The sequence below is a fragment of the Rattus norvegicus genome, chromosome 10, assembly GCF_036323735.1.
Source record: "Rattus norvegicus strain BN/NHsdMcwi chromosome 10, GRCr8, whole genome shotgun sequence".
Taxonomy (NCBI): Eukaryota; Metazoa; Chordata; class Mammalia; order Rodentia; family Muridae; genus Rattus; species Rattus norvegicus.
In genome coordinates this window covers 93,480,001-93,507,500 of record NC_086028.1, presented here as the reverse complement: position 1 = coordinate 93,507,500, position 27,500 = coordinate 93,480,001, and the positions used below count along the sequence as shown (strand labels likewise).

Sequence of the window (27,500 nt, the reverse complement as noted above, 5' to 3'; positions counted from 1 at the left end):
GATGAGTCTATAGCAGCCAAGTAACACATGACATCATAGAGGTCAGCGACACAGAGGACAGGAGGCCATTTCCATCCTCCTCCCCTGTCATGTTTGAATCCTTAGCCAATCCAAAGGAGAGATAAACACAGCCTCTGAAACTTTCTGTTTTGCTAATTTTCTAGTGACAAGTTTACCTACCTAGTTGCATAAAAAACTTGTATGTTTAGGGTATGTAAAGCCCATGTTCTTAATACATGTTAGGAAAGCACCAGCATGTTCTCATTCCTAAGAACTACATCGACCACGGAGCTTGGTAAACTGCGTGGAGTTAACACGGTGTTGGGCATGAGTTATGAATGCTAGAGCTATGGGTTCTCTCTCAGAGCCCAGGGTTTGCTCTCTCACAGAGCCCAGGGTTTGCTCTCTCACAGAGCCCAGGGTTTGCTCTCTCACAGAGCCCAGGGTTTGCCCTCTCAGCTTACCCAGCTATGCAGGTTAATGGCCTTATCACCCGTGCCAGCGGCTTCTGTGCTTTCAGAAACCCTCGGATTCCAAACACAACATTTTCATCCTTTTCAGCATTTCTAAAAATAGTGATCCTAAGTACATTTGTAAACATATTTTTAGCTATTTTAAAAACTTGGAGCAGGGCTGGGGAGATGGTCCAGTGCGTGATGACGCTTGCTACCAAGACTGACAACCTGGCCTCAATCTCTGGAAGCCACATGATGGACGGAAGGAAAGAACAGATTCATACAGATTGTCCTCTGACCTCCACATGTGTGCTGTGGCCAGGACAGCACAATAAGTAAATGTTAAAATTACATTCAAACATGGATCAAAAATGAACACTCACATGTGTTGTTGCATGCATGTCAACCTTGACACAGTTAGCAGAACCCTGCCACATTTATATCCCAGCTCCACTCACGAGGTAGAGCTTGTCGTCGAGTTCCCCCACTCAATACATTCCCTGAGAAGTCCACTGGGACTTTTCTTAAATTCTTTTTTCTTTGAGCCTGGCATCTGGGGCTCCTCCCTGGAAGGAGGAGAATGATCAGATGGCATCAAGAGCCCAACCCTACCTTTGCAGAGATGTGGCCATCCCTGTACCTATCCTTGTCTGTTTTCTCACTGTATTCTGTGCACAGCTGGGGATAATGTTAACCACCACTTATGTCAGCCAACCCTTTAGTTTGTAGGGTAAGAAATGGGATTAGAATGTGCAGGCGGACTTTCCACGGTACAAAAGCCATTTGGAGTAGAACCAGACAGAGTACAGCCCCAGGGTGTGTCTGCGCCCCCACACCATCTTTGGTACCCATATTCTTTCCAAGGCCCTGTTATTGTGCCCCAGGTACCTGGGGGTAGATAGGACTTGGGTAACCCAAGGGACATGAACACCACAACTTTGCAAGAGTCTTCATGGCTAAGCCCCAGCTGAGACAGCATCTGGCACAGGGGGCTTTGTGAACAGACACCTGAGGGGATCCACATCCTGGAAGCAGTTTCCGGTATCTATTTGAGGCAAATAGGTCTTATTGATGACTTTTTCAGAAAAGGTGTGCTGCCACGTTCAGATTAGACACTTAGAAGGAAAGGAACAGCCAGGGTCTGCCTGGAGCATCGCAGATTAAGCTTGTTAACATCCGGGGAGAGGATGTTTCGGGCGGGGATCCCGAAAGCCCAAGGTACCCGGAGGGCGGAGCCAGCACACCTACACAGCCTCCTGTTTGTAGTCAACCCCGGGGATTCTGCTCAGGGTTTCTTTGGTTTGTGGAAATAAGACTGATCTTTTTTTATCTGTCTCGCCTACATAATGTCAGGGTAAGGAATGGCTTCTGCCAGGCATGTATTTGTTTTACTTGGATTAATATTTAAATATTTGAAGACAGGTTTAAAATACCAAACACAAATTCCTTTAAAAAAAAAAATAAGGCAACATACTTACACCTTCTCAGAAATACTGAGTTACTTGAGGGAAAGAAATTTTTATGAATTTCCTATACGCGGCCCATAAGTCCTTACATTCTTGGTGGCCAGCTCAGAAAGGCAGAAGAAATTCTCATCAGGGAATTGAATCCTCTGTTAAAAATGTGCACGTTGCATGCCTGGGGGTCTGTAAACTATTAAGCAGTCAGTCTGAACTCTGTGCATATCTACTTGTAGAGATTTTGTTAACTGTTTGAAGAGGTCACAGAAAAACCCGGGTTCTTTTGCTGTGGTAAAGACTCAACAAGTGTGAGGCAGATATTTTAAGGGTATTGCCGCTCAGAGGAGGACGCCTGTGCTGGAAGGGACATCTGCTAACAGTCCGTGTCACTAGAAACATTATAGCAAAGCATCACTTTAGGGAAGACTCAGCCCCAGCTTCTCAGACACCAAAACACTGAGGCAGCGATGCGAGCCCACATGGCTGACCTTACCCCTGTGCCTTTCTTGATTCACAGCCTGCGACATGAATGTTCACAAGCAGTGCGTGATCAATGTCCCCAGCCTCTGCGGAATGGATCACACAGAGAAGAGGGGGCGGATTTACCTGAAGGCAGAGGTCACAGATGAAAAGCTGCACGTCACCGGTAAGGCGTCTTCCAGCAGAATCATTATCGGGCAAGCAAAGGTAAAAGTGATGGCGAAGCAGGTGGATCTGTACTGGGTGACGTGGTGCCTCTCAAAGCACCTACCACTGATTAATACATCCTACAGGCATATTCCATACACAAGGTTTCCAAACTGATCAAAATGCTGCTGACAAGACCAAACTAGGGGAGACAGACGGCTGGAGGGTCTAGATGCTCAGTGACCTGAAAAATCCGTGTCAGCGGTAGTGACAGCAGCTACTAATGTCTACATACGCTTCCTCTGTGTCAAGTATGATGTCAGGAACTTCATATATGGTATTCACTTCTCTCTACACTTGGTGATTAGCCCCATGTCCCAGTCAAAGGTACAAGGAGAAAGAGAATGCACAGCATTGCAGAATTACTAACTGGGAAAACAAGAGGTGAACATTCGTATCCAAACCCTCAGCCTCAAATTGTCCTGCCTCTTGCACCCTCAACAAAGGTCAAGCCGTGGTGGAGAGTCACTAGCCATGGACTAGAGCGCTCCTTCCTGTATCTGTGGGGGCCCTGCTACAGCCTGGGTTTTCTTCTGGTTTTTCCAGGTCCACTTCTAGTGCACCAACACACTCAACAAAGTTACCCTGTTATCTTGATTGCCCAGGACCTATCCTATGTCTTCAACACATCCTAGCCTCTCTGTGTCATACTAGGGATGGAATCCAGGGCCTTACCACCTGCCAAGTGATTTACCATTGGGCTGAACTCCAACCCTCCATGTTGGTTTATGATTTAGCTCTCAGAACAGTCTATGCGTTTGCTCTTGGGGCTCCTGGTGGAGTGCCCATAAGCTTTGTCTTTGACGGTGTCTTTGCAGCGTTTCATCAAGGAGGGCTTTATATTTCCATTTGTACTCATGGCTTTTAAGTTATCCTGAAGTGTTGGAAAGACTGTCTTTAATGGTGTTTACCTATAAACAAGAGAATATGTAATAAAAAGAGACAAGAAAGATCTATTTAAGAGAAGCAGGAAGTGGGAAGAGTTTAAAGAAAGCTTATTTTGGGAAACAGTCAAAATTTAGAAAGGCTGTTGTTTGGCTTTTTCTTTCCTTTCTTCCTTCCTTCCTTTCTTTTGTTCTTTCTTGGAAAATAAGCACATTTTCTTCCAGAACTGGCCTTTCAAATCAAAACACAAGGAACTCAAAGAATTTTGAGGTGTTAGTTTGGATATACTCATGGAGGGTATTCTTTTGAGAGGTTACCTTTCACCTGCACTTCTCTGCTATTGGGGCCAATACTGTCACCAATGTCATCATTCTGCCTAGGAAAGAAGTGTGCCAAGAGTTATGAGTTTCTGTGTTAACCCAAGAGTTATGAGTTTCTGTGTTAACCCAAGAGTTGTGAGTTTCTGTGTTAACCGCAATCTAACGTAAGAAAAATCTTCTCTGATGAGGGTTAACCAATGCCCTGATCTATAGGTCTGGTGATACGTCATTAGGAGTCATTTCATTGCTCTTTGTTGAGCAGAATAATTGTAGTACATTTTCTCCTACATTGCCTCAGATCTGTAGGATTCTTGGTCTCATGGACAGTGTCAGGTATGGTTCTATCTCTATCTCACAGAGTGGGCCTTAAATTTTAAAAAAAAGTACTTGGTTGTTCCCATAACATGTGTACCACTATTACACTGATGAGCCATAGCTTCTCACCAGACAGGTTGTTGTAGCTTGCAGTGCAGCCAGAAAGGGTGAAACATCCAGTTGAGTACCAGCTAGATTTCTTCATGTGCTGTGACTCAAGTGAGTACCATCTTCAGCAATAGGGTCTTACCATCAAGTTCGGGAGGGCAACCAAGAACACCGAGATAGCTTGTGATGGTTGGGCGGGGTTGTGTGACCAACAACTCAAAGAGAGGTTTGGTAGCATAGCATTTATAGCTGAGGTTGTATGCTCCGACCACAGGGAAACTCCATTAAACCCCCCTTTATATATTTATATATTTTAGGAAGTTTCTACAGTAACAGTTTTCCATGTGACTCTTTCAAAAGGCCAAAAGAGCTACGTTCTAAAGAAAAAAAACAAAGTCTCACTTCAGCCTTCGAGCAAGCTTCCTTTGTGCTCCTTGATTTATAGATGAAGAACTTGAGGCACAAGGAAACAAAATAGCTAGCTCCTGAAAACTGGAAGTTTGACTGCAAATGCCTTACCAATAAGAATAGGAATCTATATCTAAGATAGTTACTAGATACTGTTCAGTGAGAAAATTCCTTGCTGAAAACCTATAAGGCTCCATAAAAACAAAACGAAGTAAAACCAGATGTAGTTATTTATGAAAAGGAAACCCAACCCTCAATTTAGAAAGTAAACTCAAGGAAATAACCAATTAAACAAATTAGTAATACTATCTTGAAAATTTGTCATATTATTTTGGCAGTATTGGGAAGCAAACCTAGGAGCTTGCCTGGGCTAGATAAGCACACTACCTACCATAAAACTGTATCCTATGAACTTGGTCTTTTGAGACAAGTTCTCACTATGTAGCCCAGGCTAGCCTTCAACTCACTATCTGCCTGCCTCTGTCTCCTAAGTGCTGGTATGCAGGATTGTGCCACCCCGTCCAGCTAGGAGTTATTGGGCAGACTCAAATAGAAGACCTCCAATTCCAACTCACATTGTTTGGCATTCCAAAGTATCCTGAAGAATGGGAAGAAAAGTACTCCTTCTTCTGGGGACAGGTGCCTGTCTGTACCTCTTGCTTGCTGGACAGTTCAGGCAACAGTTTGTCTTGAGGAAACTTGTTGACAACAGCAAGGCTATCACTTCTTTAATGCCTAGGGTTTGCACTGTGCACCTTGTAGGCATTGTCTTGCTGCCTCCACATTCAGTCTCATCAAGGAGATAACCTTTCTTGTCCTACTCTTCAAGGGCAGTCAGGGGATGGAGAGGAGAGAAGGAAATTGCTCTAAGCCACCAAGTAGAAGGTAATGGAGTTGGCCAGGTTCCGAGCTCTTCCTTTCAACACCTGGTCTTTGAGCCTCCCTGGGCTTCTTTTATTGAGTAGAGTCTCTTTTGGGACAAACAATGAACCCACAAATATTGTCCAAACTTGCATTCAGCACTCCAGGACACTCTTGAAAATCTAAACAGGGGACTGAAAGCTAAGGGAGCAAAGGGGGTACCACGTGGAGGGATTAAAGAGCAAGCCAATTCCAAGTGTCATTAACTGCCAAATTATGTGGTCTCAAAAATAGCACACTACGGGGAGGTACTCAGGATGTAGAGGGGACTGGGAAAGAAAAGACCCCATGAGGGAGACTGCTGTGAGGGAGCGTTCAAAAGGTAGAGGGAAGAGCATTTGGCTTGCTCTTGGGGAGGGTTAAATAGGATGTGGGAATTAGCAAGGCTTTAATGAGAAAGCAATATGAGCAGTAAACCACAGTGAGTGGAGCTTAGGGTCCAGATGCAAGTGGTTTCCTAGGAAATGCATTTAAACCCAACCTCCGGGCAGCCGTGTTCATTGCTAGATTAGCTCAGTCCCCATTTCACCTATATGAAACTGCTCAGGTTGAAAATTATTTCGAAAGTAAACTTGGGAGTTCTCAGTGGGAGCACTCCACTCTGGGATGCAGATGCCCCCTTTTAAAATCAGAAGTGAGCTCTGTTTGGTGCCACGTTTGTGGAAAAGGCCTCCTCTTTGTTGGTATATTTTTATGTTTTTGCCTTAGGCAGTGGTGCTAGAAGGAACCAGAACTGTGCTCCCCACCCCACCCCACCCTGAGGAGATTTTAAAAGGCTTCTTATATTCTTATATCGCTTTCTTCTTTGGTATGGAATGATATAAAAGGAATTCCTCATGAGAAGTCGCTTTCAGTTTAATGTTGTAAGTAAATGGGAGTGAAATACCACCTGCTTTCTGGCTGTTTCAGGATCAGGTGTCTTCCACAGACAGATTATTCTGCAGAAGGATTTAATTTCTTCATATACTTTGGTTTGTTAGTGTAGCACAGGGACTGAAATCCTGATCTGGGTTCCCATGGGGCAGGTGATGGGGTACCTTTCTCCTGGTCTATGACTCTTTGCAGCACACAGACCTCTCCTTCTGAACTCACTCTTGGTCTTTAAGAAGCTCTCTGTTCAGAGCCAGGATATCTTCTTCCACGGTACCGAATCTGGCCGCCATGTTGTGTGATTAAAAAAGCATTCCCTCTGTCTGCTCTCTCACCTCCTCAGAGTGTGCCTCATACAGGATCCAAACAATGAACCTTAGCTTCCTGCAACACTCCAGCTCTCTCAGCATCTACTGTGTGACTTTTCCTGGAGTTAATTGCAGACAATGTCTATCCACCCAAAGTAGAGCCCAGTGACAGACCAAAGGAGCCGTTCTGATCAAATTCAGCTTCAAGAATCAGCGAGTTTACTGGGCTTACTTATAGGAGTGTGGATGACCCCAAACAGTGGTATCACAGAGATGCCTCAACCCAGGGTAGTCGAAAGGCTTCTAAGAGCTGCAAAGATTAGATCTCTGCCTCCATTAACTTTCCTCCTGGAGCAGCTCCAGAAACTGGGTGCAATTGGTCATTGCAATATTTGAAGTCCCAAATGAGATCGCATCGTCACTTTGCAGATGGGAATGCATGGGTGGGGGGGGGGTAGCTGTAATATCACACGAGGGCCCTGTGGCCCTATGGCCCTACCCCTATTCTTTCCACAAGGAGCTGTTAACAAGTCTGTTCCCATGAGGCTCTCTTGCAGATAATCACAACTGCTCTGATACAAGGCGGTAATGTCCACTTCATGCCTAAAGAACAGCATTGTGCAGTAGCATCTCAGCATCCTGATCAGGTGATCGAGAGAGGGAGCAAGCACATCACGGAGTGTGCGGTGCCCACAGGCACTTCAACGTGCAAAGGAATGACAGGGCACATTAGGTCCTTTGAGGTACAGTGGGGTCTTGGAGGAAGATGCCTTGACTGCCCAAGAAAGCTGCATGTGTGTTGTGTGGCACTAATCCTGGATAAATGTGGCCAAACATGTATTCACCCACGTAGTTAACCAACAATAGACCAAAGTATAGATACCACTGAAATAGAACTTTGATGAACCAGTAACCTTTATTGGGATGTACTTATAGAAATATGAGTGAAGGGGTTACTTAGGGGAACAGAAATGACTCAAACTCAGCTACATCATCAGGGCCTACCACAAGGGGCAACAGCCCATCAAAACTGTAAACCTAGAGCTCACTGAACAATACAATCTGCAGTTATGGTCAGGGTTAGAGTTAGTGTTAGCCCCAAAGAAGTTTGACTGGTCTGAGCCTCTTCCAGGCAGTTTGGCTAGTCTGTGAGTGTCTTTACTGTTTATCTGTGTTTAGTGAGTCTGGTCAGTTTCAGGAACTTCCTGAAACCTTTGTATTGTTGGCTTTAAAAGCCTAATGAGCTTTCCTTGCAGGGTAGAATATCTCACCTCCCCTTTGAACATCCTGTCTCCTAATAACCTTCTCTCCAAGATGAAGGTTTTTATCTCCAAGAAATTTGAAAGCAAGGTTGTGGCTTAATATAGGGAGTGGAAGAAGAGCCATGAGGACAGGAAGGATGGCTCTGTAGGCAGAGATGCAGAACATATCCAAGAAGCACAGTATCATGAAGAATTTCAAAAGAGAAGTATGAAGAGTGACAAGGTTTCTTGTTCTCTTCGTTTTCAAAGGATTAGGGCTGTGACCCATCACAGTGCAGTTTCCTCACTGAGGGCAGGCAGTTGTAGACTAACCAGTGGGAGGTCAGCATGGAGGATTTAAATGAAGCTTTGTTTAAGGGCAAAGCTGTTAGCTGGGGTTGGGGTGGGGGGGTCATTTCTGTTAACCAGCATCTTGCCTGTGGGGTTTGGAGCCAGACAGGGAACACAGAATGTGGCAAGTAAAGAATCTGGTGGTCCTTTTGGTTGGCATAGAGTGGGGATGCCAGCCAGGAGTCACTTATCCTCAGGTGCAACCAAACTAACCTATCCATTCCTAGTGATGCTGCCATTGGTCACCTGATTATGGGGTTATTGGTAGACTCCTCCACTCCAAAAGCATCTTTCTTATTTGTACTAAGTACTGGATGTTTAAACACTTGAAGCTCGACACTCTTCCACCAAGCAAAGTTGGTATCCACTGAAGAGCCTTAATCCAGGGTTACAATGATGGCTGAAAAACTGTCATGTCCTAGTGCTGTGATTCCTCATCTCCATCACTTGCTGATCTTCAGAACAAACAGCTTCTGTTAACTTCTCCCCAGGTCATCAAGCTAGAGTGCCAGCTGGGGCTTACAAGTCGTTTTTCGCCATCTAATTTCCTTATGTTCCTATCATCCCGGGTCAACAGTGGGAGCTCCAGTGCCTTTTTGGTGTAACTCACCCTACATGTTACTGTTTCTCTTGGGTACTTCCTTTCCTTTTGGAACACAAAAGCTCGCCTGGTACCTCAGTCATTGCTTCAAGGAAGTTTATTTTGTTGTTGTTGTAGTGTCTGTTTGTTTTAGAAATAGTATTTAAAAATCCCAAGATGGGGATGCCGAGTACTCCTGGGGCATACTCTTTTCAGAATAAAGGTGAAGGCAGTTTTAATGACTCCACGATACTGCTTCCAACTCTGAGCCTTCCGCTGCCTTCCCATGCTTGAGTTCCTGTCCCTGTGCCTTCGGTAGGACCCTGGCTTTGAAAGCATCAGTGTGCATTTACCATTTGCCTGGGCTTCAGACATAACAGCAGAGTTACAGAGCTACTATGTCAAAACCCCTATGAAGTATGAGCCTCCCCGATGACAGTCAAGATTTGGCCACAATGTTTTTGAGGTCCAAGCACAGGATACAGTAAGAATGCTGTCGTTTGATTAATGTTTCACTGTGGAGTTTCAGTAGTAATTAGATATGTGTTGCCCTATCCAACTGTGCAAATCCACAGATTTAGTGGGAGATGCTGTAACAGAACTCTGCCAACTGAATGGCCTGTACAGCAGGCATCTGTCTCTCAGAGTTTTGGAGTAAAGTCTAAGATCAAAGCACCAGAGTCTGGTGTCTGGTCAAGACCCTCATCCTGGCTTACAGATGGCCCCCTTCTCTTATCTCTGCAGGACAAAGAGCAAGCCTGACTTCTCACTCTTTTCCTAAGGTCAACAATCCTACCACAAGTGCTCTGCCCTCCTCTCCCCATTACTTTCCAACGGCCACACTCTCCAAGGCTGCACTCTCGAATGCCACCATGATGGATTTGGGGTTTCAATATATTGAATACAAGTGAAGAGGGAGACAAACACTGAGCTCACAAAACTCAGCCTCCCCCCCCCAAAAACAGCACAAATTGGACAGACGCTCTTCCTGTGAGGATCTCCTAGGAAGTACACAGCTTCCCTCGTAAGGCTTCTGACCACGAACTTTATCATTCCAGTCAGGGGAAATGGGAATAAATGGATCCTGATACTGAGATGTCTTACATGATAGCTGACAGGGCCTTCTCCAAAAATGACAATTTCATCAACAACAAAGACACTCAAGGGGACTGTTCTTGACTAAAAGAAGCTAATGGGGCATGGCCTCCAAAGGCAATCTGTACTGCTCAACTGGATTCTGGGTCCAAATCAAAATTCCAAACAGCTATGAAGGGCATTGAGGACCCCTGGGAATGTGACATCATGTTTCTGTATCAGTGTAAAGTTCCTGAGGGACAATGGTTATGAAGGGAGTTGTAGGAAAACTCAGGCATCATCTTTCCAACATATGCAGTATCTCAATGATTCAATAAAAAACACCAGCACGCGCGCGCACACACACACACACACACACACACACACACACACACACCACACACACACACACACACACGCACGCATGTGCATGCACACAAGCACACACTGCATTTAAAAATAAATAGGAGGAGAGAGCACTGTGTAGGTGAAGTTCATGGAACAGAACAGTATTAATGACAGTGAACGTAAGGGAAGAGCAGCTAAGTATTCATTGTGCCGTTCTTGAAACTACACTGTTATAAACTGGTTCAAATTTTTCAAACCCAAGCACAAATTCCCAAAAGGCCGGGTTACCTTATGCATGTCTGGGGCCTTTTTCTAGCCAACTGGGCATTAGGTAACCTCTGTAGAAAGCGTTGTCAGCTAGAAGGAAGCCCTGGGGTTCAGTAGCATCTGATCACCCCCCAAGTAGTACAGCTTCCCCGTCTGGGTTCCCATGCTCCACTGAGCCTCGTGCCACTGCCCACGGCCCCCAGTGCCCTTCCCTTTGAAAGCAAGGAGAGGAAACATGCTCGAAGGTCTCAAAGCCCTCTTTGTAAGTGGCTCTTGGGTGACCCTTTGCCTCAGTGAATGTAGCGAGTCGCTGAGCATTTCTTAGAGCCACCTGGGGCTGGCTGCAATGGGACATGCCATTAGGTGCCCTGCCAGACTCCAGCATCCTACCTCTTTCCATGGACAGAGATACCCAAGGTTTGGAAGCCACCTGTGGCCTGTGTCCCTAGGGCTGTGTGTATCACGCCTGTTTTCCAAATAGCCTGATTAGAAAATGAAGGTGGGGCAAGCTTAGCCAAAGAGCCAACGGGTCCCATTTGAGCATGTGTATTATATGCGATAAGAGGGGGCTTGGTGCTGACAGACTGCATCTAGATGTCTCCCTCAATAAACATCAAAGACATGGAATGTGGGGGAGTGGGGTAGTCATGTCCTACCCACTCTTTAGGTTTCAGTGTCTACCCCCTGGGGAGTCCTCTGACTCTGACAAGGACACCAGATCAGTGCTGCTCTGTGTAATATTTTCTCCCGCAGGATTCTCTCTTTAAAAATGACATTGAGAGGCTTCATAACCATTGCTTATTGTGTGAGGAACCTACTTTAATTTGGGCTTAAAACCTGCTACAGCCAAGTCCTTATTGTAACAGGTGACAGCTATTCTTGACCAAATGTACCTTCTCTGGTACATGTTTTCACCCATGTTTTGCCAGCCCAATAACATATACCCCTTCTGTATGCAGTGATGGGCTCCATTACTTTTCCATGTGACATCATGTAATAGCATAAGTCTATTGTTCACAGAGCAGGAAGTAAGGGTGAGAGGAAATCCACTGTCTAGCGCCAGTCCACAGGAGCGGGGTGAACTCTCCTCCTCAGAAAGTAATGGTGACAGTGATCATTGACACCCTCAATGGTCTCTTCTAATGTTCTCCTGTGAGTGAGTTTGTGGAAGCAAGAGTGAAAATGGGTAGCCAGCCAGTTAAGATGTCAGTAGTAGGTGCAGAAAGGGGGATGCTAAGGCCCAACTAAAGATGCCGCTGGTATTGAGTGTCTAAGTAGTATGAGAAGAAAACCCAACATCAACTAAGCATCTGCCATGTACCCGGCCCCCCTGATATGATTCTTTTTTAAAATGATGTCACCACCACCACCACCACCACCACCACCACCACCACCACCACCACCACCTTGTAACTAAGGAATCAGGAACCTGAGAACTCAAGGCCCTGCCCAGGCTACACTGCTGTTGCATGGAGGATACTCGACCTCAGGTGTCCCAGGACATCCTCCCCACCCTCTTACATGGATGACCCACGAAAGATCATGTGCTAACTCACAAACACTACTTCCGTGTAGACACAGGCTTGACGTTGCCATAGCATTTGCAGTTCCACAGTTTCCTAACTGGCACATCCCTACAGCAGCTGAGACCCTCATAATCACAGCCATGCTCTCAGCACCAGCGTGGGTGTGGGTCTGTCATCTTCCCTGCCCCCAGTCCCTGTTTACCGGAGTTCAAGTAGTGACTCGGAATAAAAGTGGCAATGGAGAATCTGGACAAAGTCTTCCCTGAATGACAGTGAAGAACTAAAATGGACAGGAAAAAGAGGAGACAAACTCCCTTTCAGGATATGCTGACAGAGTGGGAGCTGGCTTCACATGCCCCTCCTCACCTCAGGGTGAGACTGGCTTCTCACTACCCTGGTTCTTTTCCCTCAGGAAGTCTTCCTGCTCTCTTAGTCTTTGAAGGAACCATCTGTAGTAGTCACCTCCCTTGAGTTCACTGTGCCTAACAAGCAGGTGCTTTCTTCAGCTAAGGAAAACAGGAGCCTTCCTGTGAGCTAAGAGAGTACTCTTTCGTGTCATTCAGTGAAAAGCATGTGCTTCCAGGTCACCTCAGGTGTGATTTCAGTGAGTCTGCATCCTTCCTCTTCTTTGACTGGTCATCTTAAATATCAGATTTCTGTCTCTGTGAAACCCCTTGAGCAGCTGGTGGTTCCTCCACCTCCCCAACTTCATCTCCCATTGCTGTCTCTGACCCACTGGCCCTTCAGCGGTGTTCCCTCCTCCCATTGGCTTGTCTAAAGTAGATCACGTTCTGTGTGTGCCCTTCCTGTTATTTGCAATGAAATATGCATCAGTTCCCCTCTACCGGATCATAATGTAAACCCTCTGAAGTTAAGAGTGTGTCACCTCCTGTTTCCAACTCAGTCCTCAAGCTGGTGCTTAATGTATACTTATTCAGATGATGATGGCGGTGGTGGTAGTGATGCACAATGCACAGCATAGAGACTATCCAGTCTCAAACCGTGCTCCTAATATCCCGAATCCAAGAGACTCTTCCCATTTTAGTTCTCCATCTGGATCAAGTTAGAATGAGTGCCCTGTTTTAACCTAACTTATGAAGCCACATGGCTTTTGGAGTCCTTGAGTGATGTGTACATCAGCCCACAGAAGAGTTGCATCCTTGAGAAGAGACTTGTCATTATTTATATCCTGGTTCCGGGTGCCTCGCCCTGACTTTTCGGTGGCACAGCTAAATGTCAACTGTGTACTAACTAGCCACGCGCCCTCCTACGGATTGTTATTCACACTGGTTCTTGCTGCTGCGATTTGAACATAGCCTTCCATGCTGGGTGCTTAGTCACTGGGTGCCCGTGGGAGGCAGCAAGATTCCGGTGAGGGGCAAAGGGCTGCCGGTGTCATTTCCTTAACGCAGCGCTTGTCTTTTTCTTTTTTCTTTTCTTTTTTTTTTTTTTTTTTTTTGGTTCTTTTTTTCGGAGCTGGGGACCGAACCCAGGGCCTTGCGCTTCCTAGGCAAGCGCTCTACCACTGAGCTAAATCCCCAGCCTTGTCTTTTTCTTAAAGTACTGTGGTTCCACAGACAAGTGACATGGCTTCTGTCCCCCAGTTTCAGATGACCTCTGGCCTCCAGATTATTTATAGGGGTCTCAGTCATCACCCCCTTGACTGCATTGACTCCTGCCGACTTGGAAGTAGGCTTTGAATGCATCCCTGGGAAGTGAGATGCGAATTATATCTGGTTCCTTTTTCAAGGCTATCCCCATTAGCGCACAGAGACATTGACATTGACGGAGCAGGCCATCCTTGTGAGGGATTTTAATTGCTTCTAATTATAGGATTATCATTTAAGCACAAGATTAATTACCATGAAATTATTGCCAGGAACTTGATCTTCTACAAAGTCAACACACTGGCCAAGCAGGGCCTCTCTTAGACGCTTGCAAACACTGTCTTTCAAATCACTTCAATCGAGACTTCCTTTAACCCTTCCATAGGGGAGTGATTGTAGGTGGGTGGAGAGAAGGAAGAAATAAATAACGGATGGATGGCCCAAAGAAAACCGGAGAGGGCATCTAGAAATCCTGGGCTCCAACAGTGGAATGTCCCAAAATAAATTCAGAGTTATCCTTGATCTAGATCATCTTCAAGGGTGGTCCAACCCGAAGCTTGGATGAGCAGATTCTATCTTACAATCCTCTCCAACACTAACTGCTCTGCCCCATTAAAATCGTCCTTCCCTGAGCTTTCTAAAGGCCCCTCCGGTTAGCGCGTGTATTCACGCTCTGCTTATTGGCATCAGACTGGCAGAGAAACATCAGGCTATGCTCATCTTAGCTTCCAGGCATTTCCACTTGGAAAGATACAGATTTCCAGAAAGAAAAAAAAAAAAAGGAAAAAGAACAAAACAAGATAAGTTCTTTAGCTCCTGGGGTGGTCCTAAAATATCCTGGTTTAAATAGAGTGGGCTGTAGCCAGCTGCAGGAGGCTCTGTAGCAGGGCACCCCCACAGGGGCCTCCCATTTTCCTTTGTAATCAATGCAAGGTTTGTGGTTAATTAAAGACAGTCAGGGTCCCCTTTTAAACTAAGGCAGGCATTTCATCCGGAGAATAATGAAGAAGGAACAGGAGAACTTCTTGTAAAAGTTTTCGCCGTGAGGGCGCTGGGTCTGGAGGTTACCTGAGGAAGGAGTCCTTTCACCAGCTTAGACCCACTAGAGGCAGGAGCTGTATCAGGCCTGCCTGTTTCGACCCAGCAGGGATATAGCCATGGGAGAGCCCTTGCTTGCGAACTTCTGTACTCGTAGTATTTGTATAACATCACTGAAGGGCTGAGCACAGGGTAGGTGGAGTGCTTTTTCCTGGTATATGCCGCTGCTGTCATTTTATAGATCACCAGGGGGATTCATCATGAGAGAACTGGTATGGAACAACTGCCCAGACCCATCACTTCCTAATACCCAACTACTTAGGATAACCCTAAAACCCATTTCATCCTGCCCCCAAGTCCCAAATCACAGGGGCCTTAAACCCCAGAATTGGCTTCTGAAAGATGTTAATACACATTAAACAAGTCTGCCACATGCTTTAAATGACTCAATTTCTATGAGGCAAGCATACAGGGAGCTGTGCCTGAGTAATAACAGGGATGACCCGCTTTAGATAGTATTGTGGCCTTGGCTTTGGGAAAAAAAAATTGGACATGGCCCCCAAAATGCCGCTAAGTGCTGTTGAATAAATATCCAGGATCATTACTCATTTTTCTGTATGTACGTGAGGGCTGTGCACATGTGTGTGGTTGCCCGTGAGGACAGACAGGTATGTGTAAAGGGAAGAGATCGTGTCAGATGTCATTCCTCAAGTGAGGTCTACCTTATTTCTTGAGACAGATCTTTCACTGACCTGGAGCCTGCCAAGTAGCTAAGCTAGCCAACCAGCCTGGGAATCCTCCTGCATCAGCCTCCCCGGCACTGGGATTATAAGCAAGACATGTGTAATCCCAGTACGCCTGGCTTTCTCACATGGGCTCTGGGGCTGGAAATCAGGTCCTCACACAGTGTGGCAAGCACTTTATAGACCAAGCTCTCTCCTCAGTGCCTTGCCTCGTTACTCTGCCTTCCACTGATTTCACTTAGTCATGTTGAATCCTGCAGTGCAACAGATTGATGTGTATCGCTTCTCGGACACCTTAACCCTTTAGGTGGTCCTGAGTCATTCATTGTACAACTGTGTAACTGTGGGACTCCAACCACAGCAAGGAAAATCTTGTGGGTTTCCGTTCTTCCACGCTCACCAGCAAGATATAGGAATGCAGCGGCAAGTTGCTTTCAGACTTGGAAGCATCCTGCAGGAAAGGAGCAAGATCAGGGTGGTTACGAGTATCACCTTCATGGATTTTTGCCTGGCTTTGAGTCTTGGTCCCATCGCTTAACCTTCCTGTTTCCCCATCTCCATCTGCAAGGATGTAGCAAGACACCAGAACCGTGGTTCTGAGGTTCCTATTAGTCCTAGCACTGTGTTGCCATGAGAGCTATTTTGGAAATAAAGAGTCAACCGTGAGCGCCAGCCTTGCCTCTTAAAAAGATGGCAGGAGAGTTGGAGATGCCACGACCACTGCAGCCAGGAAGCAGGCACGGCTTGTGGGCTGGCGATTTTCAAGTGAGTTTGAACAGCAGGGCCCTCCTAGGGGAAGGCCAGAGGGCTGTGAGCGGATCTAGAGCCTGAGGCAGGCTCAGTTGCTTTTCTCATTGCTGTGGACAAACACCTGACAAAAAGCAGCCTCGGAGAAGCCTCCATCGCTCTCTCAGAAGAATGCTGCCGTCTCTGCAGGGGAAGGCGCGGCAGTGAGGGGGTGTGGTACATGTTGGTGCTCAGGAGCAGAGAAATTGGAGTGCAAGTGAGCGTCCTGTTTCCCGTGGGTCTTCCCTGGAGTGCTCCGACACACCCAGATGGGAGCTTCATTAATGCACTAGGTGTCTCTTTTTTCAAACAAGCTGTTAATTGCTATTTAAGAGCTCCTGTGTAGCAGAGGAAGAAGGAAAGGCAGTTGCCAGAGTGAAGACAGCCTATAAGACTAGGAGGAAATCTTGGCTCACCATGCCTCTGACAAGGGATTCTCATCTCGAAAAGTACAAAGAACTGAAAGAACTGAACAATTAAGAAATCAAACGAGTCAATAAACAGCAGACCACTCCAAAGATGGAGAACAAATGGCCAGGAGGTAAAAAAAAATAAGCATGTTTGATTTCCTGGCTACCAGAGAAAAGCCAAGGAAAACTACACTAAGAGCTCATTTTATCCCAGTCAGAATAACAGGATTAGGAAAGCAGATTACAGATGTGCTGGGGGTGGGGATGTAACCTAGTGCAGCCACTGTGGAAATCAGGATGGAGGCACCTCAAAAACCTAAAGCAGACCTTCCACCAGACCGCTCTCTATCACCCCTGGGCATTCGCTCAAAAGGGCTCCAGGTTAACACATCCCGGAGCTGTTGGCACGCCAGTGTCTGATGCACTGTTCTTAGCGGCTGAGTTATGAAACCAACCTCAGTGTCCAGCAGCAGAGTAAGTTGACAGAGGGCAGTGCCCATACGAGCTGGAATCTTTTCCAGCCTTACAAAAAGGATGTTACATCATTTGAAGGCAAGTGGACGCGGCCAGGGGCGATTATATTAATGGGAATTAAGCTGACTTCAGAAAGAAAAGTATTGCGTATCATCTCCCATTTGTGGTTCCTGGATTTTATGTAGCTAGATGAGACTATGTTTGCATATATGACATGAACACAAAGGTAAAACTTCCTAAGGAGGTGGGAGGAGTGAGGGAAAGCAGGGGGTTTGGAGGGAGGGGACAGGCACAACATAGACAATTGGACAAAGACTTAAAAACAAATTTAGAAAAAAGAAAAATAGGCCATCACACATTCCTTTCTATATTTTGCTGTATGTCCACCCCTAGCACACGCACACACACACACACACACACACACACATACATACACACACGTACACACGTGCACACCCCACATAGCAAGGCAGGCTTCTTCAACTTCAGGAAGCACAGCTTGGATTGTATGTTATTGGCCCTTGCAGCTCCACCCTGTGCTGCGTTGGGCAGGACCCCGAAGGTTCTGGGAAATCGGTGTGTCGGCTCTTTCTAGGATCTTGACTTCTCTGGACAGCAGAAAGAACAGGCTGGTTGGTCAGGGAAGGGAGTGTTCTCCTGAATGGAAAAGGGAAAGATGTTAAACAGACAGACCAATGTGTAAATCAGGACTGCCGGAACACATACCTGGGCTGTATGGGAGGTGAGTTTTTGGGAGCCAGACCCCTGCCATCTATGTGGGTCCCATTTCCTTTACCTGTGCACATGCCTGTGACTTGACAGTGTCTGACCTTGAGCACAAGGGTTTGGCATGACTCCTTCATTCCTACTGAACAAACAGACCTGCTCCTGGCCTGGCTCAGGAACACCCAAGGAGAAAGCAAAACTTGATTTAGCAACATTTGTCCAGCTCAGCTGCCCCCCCTCGTTAATTGCCCCTCTGATCTAGAGTCTATAAAGCAGCCCTCCCCATGAACCATAAACTGCAAAAGAGGTTGGGGTAATGGTGTACCTGCAGGAACCAGAGGCCTCTGAATGGAGTCCCAGTCAGAATTGGAACAAAAAGGGGCTGGCTGATTAGAGCCAGGTACTAGACAAAGCTCTCCACGCAACGTTTTGAGCTGTTGGCCTCCAATGACTCTCCACTGTAGCGGCTTTGTCTGAGGGCTGTGTGGCTTGCTTGGCAGCCCCATGCCTCACACCCCCAGAACTTCACTTTCACAGGGGTTCCAGCTGCGAGAATGAACTAGTTGGCAACCTGCTAACAATGCCTCCGAGTTCTTAGCCTCTCTGTCCCGAGGAAAGCCAGTCTACACGACTTCCATTCAGCATGGGAAAGGAAAGCAAGGTGCATTTATCCGTGAATCACTGCCGCAAAGGCCCTCCCATGGCTAGGAAAATAACGTGTCTCCCGCATGGTTTGAAAGCTGTGGGCAGGATGGGCAGAGGGTCAGGGCCTCTCTCCAGCGTATCGACTCCGGAGTGCAGAGGTTGCTGGTGCCCACTTTTAAGTACATGGGAGTCTGCATTCTATACATGGCCCCTCATTCATGGATCCCAGAATGCTAGCTCTTTTCTTATTTGAGCCCCGCCCCCTGTTTGACACTTTGCCGCTACAGGGATGATTACAGCCCATGGTAGATCACAAGCAGCTCGGGAAATTATGATTTGGGGGGAAATCGGCGGCACCTTGGTCATTTCTGTGGACTAAAAGCTCTGCACCCAAAGGCTGGGAAGATGGCCCAGTGGATAAAGTTCCTGTCATGCCAAGTGTGAGGACCTGAGTTCAGGTCCCCAGTACCCACATAAAAAGCCAGGTATGTTGTTACACAACTGTAATCCCAGTGTGTGTGTGTGTGTGTGTGTGTGTGTGTGTGTGTGTGTGTGTGTGTTTTGGAAATTGGAGGGGGGAATGGACAAGAGGATCTCTAGGGCTTAATGGCCAACCAGTATAAGCAATTGGAGAACTCTGGGTTCAGTCAGAGACTCTGTCTCAAAAAATAAAGATAAAGAGTGATAGAAGACACCCGATCTTGACCTCTGACCTCTGGCCCCTACCCAGGCATGTCCAGGCTTATGTTTGTACACGCAGACACACACGTGTGCACATATACACACACAACCAGTCTTACCTCCAAACCTCTCATTTTCAGTATTAACCTTCCATTAGGGTGGGTGACCGTGGCTGCCGTGGTCTAAGCCATTGGCAGATAAGCCATGTCAGGGAGAGATCACATGGGTAAGAAGAATATCCAGGATTTTTTTTTTCCCAACCGGGATTGGGGCAGCAGAGGCTTTGCCAGTAAAGGCCTCTTGGCCCTGACGTTGTCTATTTGACATTTATGTTCAGCTCTGCAGTCACGGGTTAACGATGGCCACAGAGAACAGGAAGAGAGACATAATTCTGTCTCTTTCCCCAGAGACCATGGTATTCTGGAGAGGAGTAAGTGGTGTGGTACATTGCACCCACGAGTTCCCTGTAACTCCTCATGAGTATATCCCGCAGATCGCTACCTGCAAGCAACCTCACACAGGAAGTTCTTGGTGCTGCGGCTGGGGAGGGTAGCCATGGAGAGGACAGTTAGTTATTTCTGCCAGTGTACCTGAGAGGCTCTACGCACATTACAGGACTGTAACACCAACAACTGGTGGGTTGCTCCCAGAAGATTTGGTAGAGCATTGGAAGTGAGGATGACCAGAAAAGCCCATCAGAAGTGGGATTCCTAGGGCAAGCCAACAGAGCGGGACCTCTGTGTGTTACCAGTCTAAAAGGTACCTCTTTTTGCTCTGCACTGGGGTAATGGGAAACAGTTCCCTTTAGTAACGTTTCCCCCTAAGCAGGCAGCTTCTTCAGGTTGGAGTTGGGGAAGGACCAGCAAGCATTTTGTCTTTGTCTGCCACGTGCATCAAATGCTTATGATTTTATTAGCAACTGCCTAGGAGCCAGGACAGATTTAATTTAATTTAATCTCCTGGGTTATTTCGGTTTGGTGTGGTCTATTTTAAGCACAGATGAAGGGGAAGTAATCAGACCAGGGGGTGGATGTGGATGCGGGGGGGGGGTGGGGGGGACTTCCGCTCCCTGGATAGTTACTCACGAGGCGCCATCCATCTTGATGGAGAGGAGAGGCCTCCATGGAGGGAGGCAAGTCAGCCAACCAAGTTCCTGTTCTCGCTGTGTCTCACTGTCGATGCCCTCATCCTCTCAGGCTCTCGGGGAGATGGTGAGAAGACCAATAATCACACAGCAGATAGCATAAACCTTTTCCTCTGGGGCCTGAGAACCAAATGAAGCCATCCTCCCTTCTCCATTAGCACTGACCATCATGGTACTGGGTAGCACCCCGGTGTTTATTTACAGCAGTGTGCTTTCGCTCTTTCTCTCTGTTTGTAGTTTTACTGGTCTAGCATGGGAAGTGGGGTTCTCCCCAGTTTGGGGTGGGCATTGCCTGAGTGATGATGTTGTTCAAAAATCTCCTACAGTGAGACTAAGGGCCCTAAAATCACCAGAGTCTTGAGGTCTGGAGAAGTCACCCCAGCCAGCCTCAGCCTAAGAGCAGAATCCCAAAGCCACCAGCCCCATCACTCCCTGTCCCCACAAGCAAACATAAAGTCGTGCCAGTAATGATCAAGAACAAGGGTGATTCGTGGTTCAGTTGGAGACAGGTCCCAGAGGTAATGGGAACGCCATGCCATGCTGTGATGGAGGAAGGTAAGAGGCTACGCTGAGACTCTGTCAGTGCTGACGCCACTTGAGACAATCTTGTTGTGGACAAGGGTATCAACCACTTGTACACACCAGCTCCTGAGGGGAACGTTGTGTTCCCACTGAAGCCTTAGTACTGCGCAAACCTCACTGACTTTGGAATCCTTGAGCTTAAAGTGGTGTCTGTCTCCTGGCGAGTGTGCACTCTGTGTCCACATAGCTCTGAGAGTTTCCTTGGATGGTGTCAATAATATAAATAATAATGTTTATATTGGGGCAAGTACGCCAAGTTGGTTTTCTTTTCTTTTACATAATTTCACTTAATACTTAAGAGGTCCTGTTGAGCGAGACACTCGTTCTTTTTGTTACCCATGAGGAAATGTCAAAGCCAGGAAGGAGAACTGCTATGAGAAGGATTGTGTGTGTTGGGAGTAGGAATGGCAGGAGGAGAGAGGGCTCAGGTGATCCAGACAGGCTTCATCAGAGTCAGTGGGTCCTTTGGACCTGCTGGCCGTTGCCTCCTACGGGCTGGGTTTCTCACCGCACCTTCTGTTCTCTGATCAAAGGAGATCCCATTCACACATGCACCAGGCATCTTGAGTCACATTCTCTAAGACCAAGGGAAAGCTTACAAACATGTGCAGCTAGTGGGTCCTCCGCCATGATTCTGGGGTTAGGCGACATCACCGCGTCGTAGTACTGGTCGTAACCAGTTCCAGCCTTGCAGTCAGTTAAGTCAAAAAATAATAATGCAAGAAGCTTACCATGTTCAGAATGACGTCAGGGAATTTAGTAAAGCTCTGCTACTCAAAACACCGCAAGTCAGGAGAGAGTGGCCTCTGAAGGCAGGAGAGGGTACAGCGTGTCTTCCATAGTTGGAGGCCTCCAAGTTCACTCTTGTTACCTTCCAGCAAAGGCCAGGTCCCTGGAGACTAAATCCAGTGTAACCTTGACTGGGTGATTTAGCAAGATGCCAGTTTCTTGATTTGTAGAAAAAAACAATAGAATTATCCGCGACTTGTTAATAATCTGAGCAGTTTCTCTGTGGCCAGGATTCTGGAGAGAGTAATTAAAATGAATATTGACTTGCCATTTAAAATGCTGACCTATAGGTTACATAATATCCACCCATGTAGTCCTCTCCCCCCATGACAGACCCCAGGGAACTCAGAACACTGCCTAGTGAACACAAGATTGTACAAGGTTAGACAAATCTTCAGTGGCATCGGGCTAGACTTGCTGGCTTGTATCAAGATAGACTTCTAGATGCCTGGTCTAAAAGCACTCAGTTAAATGCCTGGGCACTTCCCTGTGGACCAGACTCAGGCACTGATGGTGTTTGCCTGGGAGCCTCTTCTTGTTTGAATGTTTTTATGCCAGGGACAGGCTGGGCTTGAAAGCTTTAGAGCCTTTGGGACCCTTGGTCTCCTTCAAGGAACGTGGAGAAACTGTGCTCTAATGCAGCATTGAGAGGTGGAGGAGTCAGTTGATTCTCTAAGAAGAACCTTACCTTCTTCCCTTCCCAATACCCAAGTGATGTGGTCTGAACATGTCCTTCAGAATGTACATGTTGGAAATATAAGCCCCAAAGTCACGTGTTAATAATGTTTGAAAGATGGGACCTTGGGGAGGTCACCGGGCCAGAGGTGTCCTTTACTAAAGAGGTTTGTTTAACCCAAGGACCAAAATCCTCACTTCCGTACAGTCTACGTGTAGATTTTAACTTATAAAGGAAAAGCAAAAGGGCTGACTCCGGTCGATTACATCTGTAGGTGACAACCTTTGTGGCAGTGGAATTCCAGGAGCACGATAGCCAAACCGTAGTGACAAGCTCGGAGCTTACCTGGTGTATGAGTGTGGATACCAAGCCTGATTCGACTTCCCTCGTTTGAGGGTGAGCAGAGAAAGAGAACACACAACTCGATGACCTGTTTTAAAGTATCTTGAGGGACAAAGCTGAGGGGGAGATGGCTCAGTAGCCATGAGTGTTTACTGCTCTCCCGAGGTGCTGAGCTCTCGTCCCAGCACCTGCAGTTGGCAGCTCATGACTGCTTACATCTCCAGCCCCAGGGAGTCCGATGTCCTCTTCTGTCCCCCGTGGACGCCTGTGTATGGGTGACGTACAACTCCTTAAATAAAATTAATCCGTACTGTCTATAGGTGGGGGTGATAGAGAGAAGAGACCGTCACCCAGCACAGCACACAAGGCAGGGGATGGCTGAAAGAATGGGCTTATCAAAACCCATCTGAAAAATTCCACATAAACCTCAGTAGAAAGCACGAATATGCAGTCTCTGTAAAACAAGGACATTAAGCCATTTGGATTAAAAAGATAGATACAGGGAAAAAGCAAACACGAAGAGGTTTTTTGCCTGTTTGTGTTTGTAAAATGTTGAATTGCTGCACATGGAGGGAGGCAGACAGGATGGAGGGAGGCAGGTAAATACAAATATCAGTAAGGAAACAGATTTCAACGCTCGCAGCAAAAGTCCAAAGAGAAAGTATAGGAAAGCCATCAGAGCTGCCAGGGAAACCGCGGCATTCGGGCAACTCAGGGAAACTATGGTGATGCAAAGGGTGCGAATGCAAGGCTGAGAACAGGATGAGATAGACCATTGAGAATGATCACTTCATCCCGGAGTAAAGGAGGAGAGCTGGACAGAAAGCAGCCATGGTACCTAAGAGACACACGTGTGCAGAGCAATCAAAATAAAAGGCATATACTCAACCATAGGAGGACCAGTAGAGGAAATGTGCAACCAGAGCCATACTAGGAAAGTGTAGTTATAAAGAAAGGAAACAAACACATTTCCCTCAGAATCACAGGAGCTACAGAGGAGAAAACCTGGGTTGGCCAAAGGCACACTAAAGAGGGCTGCAAGATGAAGTCAATGAATAGCCCAGCATGGGGGAAGTTAAATCACATACAATTATAACATGATTAGAGATCCCAGACTCCAGGTAATTTCATAGGCACAGGACCAGAGATTAGAATAGAAGGTAACAGAGATTTAGGACACGGCATGATAGATTCTTCTTCACCGAGGTAGGGTGGGGGGTTGTCAGGAGACGCCGTCTCATTCTTTGCTTTTATAATCAGAGAAAGACTGGGTAAGAATGTTTGGCATGGATCTCTAAAGTGAGCAGTAGAATACACACATCATTCGTATTTTCTACCGTTATGGGAATTATAAATGCAAACAAAGCAGAGTGTAGCCAAAGACTAAAAATAAAGTACCGAGGAGGCACAGGGGTGATGGTGTTTACAAGGAAGCAGCCATTGAGTGGGGACTTTCAAGAGCATGCTGGACCGTTGAAGCAGAGACAGCTCAGTCCATAGAGTGCTTACTTACTGTGCAAGCATGAGGACCTGAGTTCTGATCCTCTGCACCCATATAAAGAGCCAGGCACCGGGAATGATTCATGCCTGTTATCCCAGCACTGGGGAAGCGGAGACATGTGGGTACCTAGGGCTTCATAGCCAATCAGCTGGGTCAACAGAGACATGTGGGTAGGAGGTAGCCAATCAGCCACGTCAAATCAGTGAGCCGAGCTTCAGTGAGAGACTGTCTCAAAAACTACAGTGAAAATTAGCGGTGTACTGAGCCAAAGAAAAGGGAAAACTGAACCGAGCACCAGGTTCATCTCCCTCTGCTTCCTGGCTGCAGATGCCCTGTCACTAGCTGCTTCCGGCTCCCGCCTCTCAGACTTCACCACTGTGATGGACTGTACCCTAAACCAATGAGCGGAAAGTAGACGCTCTGTTCATCAAGCCGTTCTAGTCGGGCATTTTGTCACATGAGTGAGAGGAGTAACTAACACAGATCCGTTAAACTCTTAAGAGTAAAGAAGCGCAGAGATTTTTCAGGCAGTGGGCAGAGCGCTTCTCCCGGGAAGCAGAATATCGAGGCCATGGATGGATTCTAAAATACATTGGAAATTTAAAGCAGTTTAAAATGTAGGCTGCTGCAGGAACTAACAGGCCATTGAATGTGGTAAATCAGAGTCCCTGAAATTGGAGCCTGCTTGTAAATAAACAGAGGCTTCCAGGACCAGGAGAAAGGTGCGGTTCATTTCACAGACCTTGTTGGGAAAGTTGTCTAAACGTTTGGAAGGAAAAAAAAAATAGATGAGGTCTCTCCTCATGCTTTACACCAAAATAAATTTCAAATGGATCTGGAAGTTAAATATAAAAAAAAGAAAGGAAATAATGAAAGAAAACGCAGGCGAATACTTAACCACCCTCACAAAGGGCAAGGATTTCCCAAACCTAAAAGAAATGGAAGAAAGGAAAGAAAACGCGGTGGTAGCTTTGACTGTGTGAAAAGTTAGGCCCCTGCGTGTGTCTAGAAGCACAAGGGATTAAATCTAAACACAGAGTGTGGCAAACAGGGTGAAGGGCCACTGTCATGTGCATCCGCACACTCCCTCTAACCATCAAGAAACCTGTTTGCTACCCTACAGGAATCAAGAATTGAGAGAAAAAGAAATCCACATGGCTCAATAGCCGTAGAGAAAGGGCTGTCAGGCCTGGGGGGGGGGGGGGGATCAAGAGTCAAAGTTACAATGTTATTCTTTATTTTTCTCTCTTTATCCTTAATCTGATTTTTTTTTTGGTAGAACTTTAGTACAACTTCTGAGGGGTTTTGTATCTTTTACTCTGCTTCTAACAAGGCAGCCTAAGAAGAAAAGCAGAAATTTATGTATGCAGACAATTAGATGCTCTGTTTATATACAAAGATAGGGAATTTTAAAAGCATGTAAATATTCAAACTGGACATATTTTAAAATCTTTGCTACCAAAATAGAATACTGGGCATTAAGAAAAAAATGTGCTTTTTGGGGCTGGGGATTTAGCTCAGTGGTAGAGCGCTTACCTAGGAAGCGCAAGGCCCTGGGTTCGGTCCCCAGCTCCGAAAAAAAGAACCAAAAAAAAAAAAAATGTGCTTTTTAAAAAATACTTTGTTAACTTTTATTAAGATGGAATTTTTAACCACCATAAATTGATATGAATTCTATAGAAATAAATATTGCAGGCTAGAGATACGGCTCAATGATAATGTGCTGACCTAGGATATACAAGGCCCTGGGCTTTCTCCCCAAGACTGTAACCAGCCAATCCGTCTTACACTGTAGATGTACCACCACTCAACGGAGCAATAGGTCAACAGCAACCCCCTGTTTTGGTGAAAGTGCAATTGCTTTTAATTTTCTTACTTTATGCATTTAAATTATTTTATGATGACTCTGCATTGCTCCTACAATGAGAAGTAATTATTTCTGAAAATCAATACCTCCCTGTGTTTATGTGTGGATCTTATCAGTTTCCCATAATATTTTTCACAATCATCTCCTTTGGGATTACAGAATTATATATATATATATATATATATATATATATATATATATATATATATATATATATATATTCCAAGCACTTAGGAGCCTGCAAGAGGAGGCTATGGTAAAAGGCAAATAGGCTTTACTATAAAACTCTGTCTCAAAATTAAAGGAGATAGAATAGGAAGAAAGGGAAGAGGAAAGGACAGGGAGGGAGGGAAGGAAGGAAGGAAGGAAAGAAGGAAGGGAGGGAGAGAGAGAAAGAGGGAGGGAGGGAAGGAAGGAAGGGGCATGAACTGACTATGGACACCATGCTCATTAACTTCTTTGTTGAGCTGACTTTGATTGATTAGTTGCTGGCTCACCATTCGGGGACACTGGATTCACCGGGGCAGAAATCCACCCTTACGACAAAGTCGTAAGCTTCAGCAGCAGAACATTCTGTGAGTGTGTTTTTAAACAAGGGACTTCTCAAGTCCTTGGATTCAGGTTTGTGATGGCGCAAGGTGGGAAGACTGGTGGCTGAGCAGGTGTCTTCTCCGTGCTGCTCTCTCTCCTTGCCCTTGACTCTGGCAATAGGAAACTAAGATCACAGAATTTGTGAGTCATTGTTTATTAGCACAAATGAGATCAAGTCAGAGACTGTACTCATGACCACAGACAGCGTCAGCAAGCTTGGTGTAGTGCGATTAGAGCGAACGCAGCAAGCCAGACAGCTGAGCCCCGCCAAGCCTAATCTACAACTGTTCTTCACTGAAGACACCTTTGCCTCTCATTTTGTGAAACCCAGCAAAGTTCCACATGTAATGATTGCCCTAGTAACTTAGAGCAAACAGCTGTGCATGGCATATTTTTTCCTGAACGCTAACAATGCATTCTATGTCGCTTAGCCTTTGAGCACTCGGAGACTCTTCAAATCATTTGAGGTCTTCTGGGAAAGCACTTGGCCCCTTTGGGCACGAATTTAAGTCTCCTTGGAAAAAAAACGCCTGTTAGGTTTTTGCCTTGTGTTGGAGTCCCTCCAAATGGACGCTCTGTGAACTGCAGCTCAAAGTGAGAGGCTCCCGAAAAGCCTCGCTCACTCCAGCTTCTGTCAGCCAACAAGAATCTGGCCTGTGTGGCTTTTGCCTTGCCCTGTGTTGACCCTAGGGAGATGCCTGGGGAGGAAGCGTTTGGTCCCAGTCCCTGTGTTTCTGTCAGCCTACGGGGATCTGATAGGCAGAGCTAGCGAGA

At 46.3% G+C, this 27,500-nt stretch overlaps 1 protein-coding gene across 3 annotated transcripts in view; it reads left to right on the top strand.

Moving 5' to 3' along the window:
- The window catches only part of Prkca (protein kinase C, alpha), a 398,627-nt gene that overhangs the window by 280,117 nt on the left and 91,010 nt on the right, over nt 1-27,500 (top strand). For all 3 annotated transcript variants that reach the window (XM_017597006.3, XM_039085211.2, NM_001399299.1), the window contains 1 exon segment: nt 2,433-2,561. In XM_017597006.3, the coding sequence (XP_017452495.2) occupies nt 2,433-2,561 (129 nt within the window).